This window comes from Eptatretus burgeri, chromosome 11 (genome assembly GCF_056783735.1).
Source record: "Eptatretus burgeri isolate ZD-2024b chromosome 11, Ebu_testis_v1, whole genome shotgun sequence".
Classification (NCBI taxonomy): domain Eukaryota; kingdom Metazoa; phylum Chordata; class Myxini; order Myxiniformes; family Myxinidae; genus Eptatretus; species Eptatretus burgeri.
The window spans coordinates 36,516,732-36,522,731 of record NC_140971.1 but is presented as its reverse complement, the minus strand read 5'-3'; the positions used below and the strand labels follow the sequence as shown (position 1 = coordinate 36,522,731).

The 6,000-nt window shown below is 46.5% G+C and overlaps 1 protein-coding gene across 4 annotated transcripts in view; it reads left to right on the top strand.

Annotated features, from left to right (window-relative positions):
- The first annotated feature begins 200 nt into the window (after nt 1–200).
- Nucleotides 201–6,000, top strand: part of PLAA (phospholipase A2 activating protein) — an 80,280-nt gene continuing 74,480 nt past the window's right edge. For all 4 annotated transcript variants that reach the window (XR_015049229.1, XR_015049228.1, XM_085846008.1 and 1 more), the window contains exon 1: nt 201–445. Coding sequence is in view for 2 of the 4 variants with exons in the window: in XM_085846008.1 (XP_085702134.1) it covers nt 312–445 (134 nt within the window). In the remaining 2 variants the exon portion in view is untranslated. The remainder of the gene's footprint in view (nt 446–6,000) is intronic.

Genomic DNA, 6,000 nt, shown 5'->3' with positions numbered 1-6,000 from the left:
AAAGGTGATGGTATCATCAGCGGTGTAATAGGTGATTGTATCATTTGCGGTGTAATGGATGGTGGTATAATCAGCAATTTACAACAGCTGTTGCAAACATTTGCCGTCGCTCTTTTTTAAAACTGTTCTTTGATGCGAGAAAGTGAATTCAATCCTCATTTTCGTAACGATTTTTGTTTTCACTTAAAAAAAAAAAACAACAAAATCTTTCTTGTGTCTCTTCCTGAAACTTGCTCACTCACGTGGTGTGTTCCTCTCATTGCTCTTTCTGCCGTTTCACCATCTTCCTGTCACCCGCTGTTTCATCGGCGATGTCTTACCGGCTTCGTACCTCCCTGCGAGGCCACGAGCAAGACGTGCGCTGCGTGACCTGTGGTCCACCCTCTTCACAAAGCCTCGTCTCCGCTTCTCGTGACAGCACTGCTCGTCTTTGGCTCCCAGCGGAGTAAGTTCTCACCATGCCCGTGCCGTTCACAATTCCCTTATCACTTTTTCTCAGTAACTTGTCGCGTTGTCTTGTACCAACTATCATCTTTTGTACGATCGTGGCACTGTAACCCGCCTGTTGATTAATTCCAACAAACATTAACATTTTACAAGGTCTGTTTCCAGGGATAATTACTCTGCTCTACTATATCATGGCTGAAAGACTAACTAATATAATAATAAATTATGTAGTCCCCCGCACCTCACACTCAAACTGTCTCCCGTACACTCAAACCGTTCACCCGCACACTCAAACCGTTCACCCGCACACTCAAACCGTCCTCCCGCACACTCAAACCGTCCTCCCGCACACTCAAACCGTCCTCCCGCACACTCAAACCGTCCTCCCGCACACTCAAACCGTCCTCCCGCACACTCAAACCGTCCTCCCGCACACTCAAACCGTCCTCCCGCACACTCAAACCGTCCTCCCGCACACTCAAACCGTCCTCCCGCACACTCAAACCGTCCTCCCGCACACTCAAACCGTCCTCCCGCACACTCAAACCGTCCTCCCGCACACTCAAACCGTCCTCCCGCACACTCAAACCGTCCTCCCGCACACTCAAACCGTCCTCCCGCACACTCAAACCGTCCTCCCGCACACTCAAACCGTCCTCCCGCACACTCAAACCGTCCTCCCGCACACTCAAACCGTCCTCCCGCACACTCAAACCGTCCTCCCGCACACTCAAACCGTCCTCCCGCACACTCAAACCGTCCTCCCGCACACTCAAACCGTCCTCCCGCACACTCAAACCGTCCTCCCGCACACTCAAACCGTCTCCCCGCACCCCACACACTCTGCACTCACCTTCCCCTGCAAAACCTCCCCACTCCCCCATCCTGCGTCATCCCAATCCCTCCTCCCCCCTATCTCAAACTGTGTGAACCTCAAACATCTGATGTCTCCACTCCAACCTGACAGACCTCTCAATCCAGGCATCATCTGTTTAACAGAATCCTTCGTCCCACACGACGTCCCCGACTCCTTGGTCTCTCTACCCGGATACTATCTCCTCATCCTGTTCAGGCCTATTTGATAGGAGTGAACCACGCCGTGGTGATGGAGTTGCACTTTATATCAGGAACTCAATTTCTCACTGACCTTGTACTGACCTTGCACCTCCCAACCTCCAGGAGGACCTCTGGTTTTGACTTCTCTTCTACTCCCACGTCTTGGTCATCTGAATGTTGTACCATCCTCCTCACAGAGACGACTCTTTCTGCATATCTGTCTCTCTTTCTATTTCTCTCTTTTCTGTCTGTTGTCACGACGACAGACACGTGACATTGAGGTTTTAGGTGGGTGGAAATTATTTTGTCTTGACAGACTGTCTCTCTCTCTGTCTCTCTGTTTCTCTTTCTCTTTCTCTTTCTGTGTCTCTCTGTCTCTCTCTCTCTGTCTCTTTCTCTGTCTCTGTCTCTTTCTCTGTCTCTCTCTCTGTCTCTTTCTCTGTCTCTGTCTCTTTCTCTGTCTCTCTCTCTGTCTCTTTCTCTGTCTCTTTCTCTGTCTCTTTCTCTGTCTCTTTCTCTGTCTCTTTCTCTGTCTCTTTCTCTGTCTCTTTCTCTGTCTCTGTCTCTGTCTCTTTCTCTGTCTCTGTCTCTGTCTCTTTCTCTGTCTCTTTCTCTGTCTCTTTCTCTGTCTCTTTCTCTGTCTCTTTCTCTGTCTCTTTCTCTGTCTCTTTCTCTGTCTCTTTCTCTGTCTCTTTCTCTGTCTCTTTCTCTGTCTCTTTCTCTGTCTCTTTCTCTGTCTCTTTCTCTGTCTCTTTCTCTGTCTCTTTCTCTGTCTCTTTCTCTGTCTCTTTCTCTGTCTCTTTCTCTGTCTCTTTCTCTGTCTCTTTCTCTGTCTCTTTCTCTGTCTCTTTCTCTGTCTCTTTCTCTGTCTCTTTCTCTGTCTCTTTCTCTGTCTCTTTCTCTGTCTCTTTCTCTGTCTCTTTCTCTGTCTCTTTCTCTGTCCCTTTCTCTGTCTCTTTCTCTGTCTCTTTTTCTGTCTCTTTCTCTCTCTCTTTTTCTGTCACTTTCTCTGTCTCTTTCTCTGTCTCTTTCTCTGTCTCTTTCTCTGTCTCCTTCTCTGTCTCCTTCTCTGTCTCCTTCTCTGTCTCCTTCTCTGTCTCCTTCTCTGTCTCCGTCTCTTTCTCCGTCTCTTTCTCCGTCTCTTTCTCCGTCTCTTTCTCCGTCTCTTTCTCCGTCTCTTTCTCCGTCTCTTTCTCCGTCTCTTTCTCCGTCTCTTTCTCCGTCTCTTTCTCCGTCTCTTTCTCCGTCTCTTTCTCCGTCTCTTTCTCCGTCTCTTTCTCCGTCTCTTTCTCCGTCTCTTTCTCCGTCTCTTTCTCCGTCTCTTTCTCCGTCTCTTTCTCCGTCTCTTTCTCCGTCTCTTTCTCCGTCTCTTTCTCCGTCTCTTTCTCCGTCTCTTTCTCCGTCTCTTTCTCCGTCTCTTTCTCCGTCTCTTTCTCCGTCTCTCTCTATCTCTCTCTCTCTCCCTCTCTCCCTCTCTCCGTCTCTCCGTCTCTCCCTCTCTCCGTCTCTCTCTCCGTCTCTCCCTCTCTCTCTCCGTCTCTCCCTCTCTCTCTCCGTCTCTCCCTCTCTCTCTCCGTCTCTCCCTCTCTCTCTCCGTCTCCGTCTCTCCCTCTCTCTCTCCGTCTCCGTCTCTCCCTCTCTCTCTCCGTCTCCGTCTCTCCCTCTCTCTCTCCGTCTCTCCCTCTCTCCGTCTCTCCCTCTCTCCGTCTCTCCCTGCTCTCTCGGCTCTCTCTGTCTCCGTCTCTGTCTCTGTCTCTGTCTCTGTCTCTGTCTCTGTCTCTGTCTCTCTCTCTCTCTCTCCCCGTCTCTCTCTCTCTCCGTCTCTCTCTCTCTCTCTCCGTCTCTCTCTCTCCGTCTCTCTCTCTCTCTCTCTCCGTCTCTCTCTCTCCGTCTCCCTCTCTCCGTCTCTCTCTCTCCGTCTCTCTCTCTCCGTCTCTCTCTCTCCGTCTCTCTCTCTCCGTCTCTCTCTCTCCGTCTCTCTTTCTCCGTCTCTTTCTCCGTCTCTTTCTCCGTCTCTTTCTCCGTCTCTTTCTCCGTCTCTTTCTCCGTCTCTCTCTCTCCGTCTCTTTCTCCGTCTCTCTCTCTCCGTCTCTTTCTCTTTCTGTCTCTCTGTGTCTCTCTGTCTGTCTCTCTCTTTGTCTCTCTCTCACACACACAGCCAACATGGACAAACATTTAACCACTCATCCAAACTCTCTCTTCCTCATATGTAGCAATTTCAATTGTCAACATGCAACTTGGCTGTGTGTTGGTTCCTCTCTCACCAGTCGTGGCACTTCAGCAAAGGACTTCTGTGACTCCATGGGACTGGTTATATCTGTGAACTTTCTGACCCGAATTTCTCCCAATGGAAAATGTTCCCTTCTGGACTTGGTGATGATTAACTTTCCCACAAATATCTCCCGCTCTTCCTTTGCTCCAATTGGTTAATGTAATCATGTGCTCGTGAAAGTAAACATCGCTCTGGGTGTTCTCAAAGAGCTGCCTCAATGCTGGTGAGTCTGGCATTTCACTCAAGCAGATTGGAAGGGACTGCAAGCAGCCATCACCCTTCAGGACTGGTCTCCTTGATCGACTGCCCCTAATGTTAAATCAGCTTGGGAATTCTTGATGGACACTGGTGTGTGACAAGGAAGAATTGATTCAATTTTGGTGAAGATTCGGTTCCGGATCTGCAAATTTTTTCATTGATTCTTCATCACTGAGAGAGAGCGCGAAACCAATATATTGCACTATCGGATTCGGATGAAACTTGGTGGACAGGTTCGGTGTGTGACGTGGAAGAATTGATTCGATTTTGGTGAAGATTCAGATCCGACTGCTGGAATTTAAAAAAGTGATTCTTCACCATTGAGAGATCGGGCTAAAAATGATATATAGCATGATATCTCAAAATGTTTTGGATGGATTCGGATGAAACTTGGTGGACAGGTCGGGTGTGTAACAAGGATGAATTGATTCGATTTTGGTGAAGATCGGAATCCGGATCTGGATACGAGAATTATTTAATTAACCTCCGCCATCGAAGATGGACGGAGGTTACTGTTTTCACCTCTATCTGTTGGATTCGCTATATATGAGATATCCCTTATTGTCGGGTTTTCCGTGTGTGTGTGTGTGTGTGTGTGTGTGTGTGTGTGTGTGTGTGTGTGTGTGTGTGTGTGTGTGTGTGTGTGTGTGTGTGTGTGTGTGTGTGTGTGTGTGTGTGTGTGTGTGTGTGTGTGTGTGTGTGTGTGTGTGTGTGTGTGTGTGTGTGTGTGTCTGCAACGCGAGGCTCCACAGCACGAACCAGCAAACCGATTTCGATGAAACTTTGCCAACAGATGGAATATATACTGGGAAGGTGTGCGTTTGAATTTCGTTGCCTAGCAACCACCCGTTGCTGTGCAGCGGCCGAAAAACCGCGTACAGTATTTTCAATACTTGTCCTTCAGTTTTGAATGCAGAGAAACGAGACTTCGGAATTAAACACTTCGAGATATTTTGAAAATTTTACTCGAGCCGATTTTTGATTGAGGTTTTATTATTCAAATGGTAGTCCTTCAAAAATCGGCATTCACCGGCATTTCTGTCTTTGTGGATTTCTAATAATATGTTTATTTATTTACCGAAAACGATTCCACAACCCACACACCACCTCCAATTATTTATTTATTTCCCAAAAACTATTCCACGATCCACACACCACCTCCAATTATTTATTTATTTACTGAAAACTATTCCACGATCCACACTCCACCTTCAATTATTTATTTATTTACCGAAAACAATTCCACGATCCACACACCACCTCCAATTATTTATTTATTTACTGAAAACGATTCCCCACCCACACACCACCTCCAATTATTTATTTATTTACTGAAAACAATTCCACGATCCACACACCACCTCCAATTATTTATTTATTTACTGAAAACGATTCCACGATCCACACACCACCTCCAATTATTTATTTATTTACTGAAAACGATTCTCCACCCACACACCACCTCCAATTATTTATCTATTTACTGAAAATGATTCCACGATCCACACACCACCTCCAATTATTTATCTATTTACTGAAAACGATTCCACGATCCACACACCACCTCCAATTATTTATTTATTTACCGTAAACGATTCCCCACCCACACACCACCTACAATTATTTATTTATTTACTGAAAACGATTCCACGATCCACACACCACCTTATTTATTTACCGAAAACGATTCCACGACCCACACACCACCTCCAATTATTTATTTATTTACCGAAAACGATTCCCCACACACCACCTTATTTATTTATTTATTTATTTACCGAAAACGATTCCCCGCCCACACACCACCTTATTTATTTATTTATTTATTTACCGAAAACGATTCCCCACCCACACACCACCTTCAATTATTTATTTACCGAAAACGATTCCACGACCCACACACCACCTTATTTATTTATTTATTTATTTACCGAAAACGATTCCCCACCCACACACCACCTCCAATT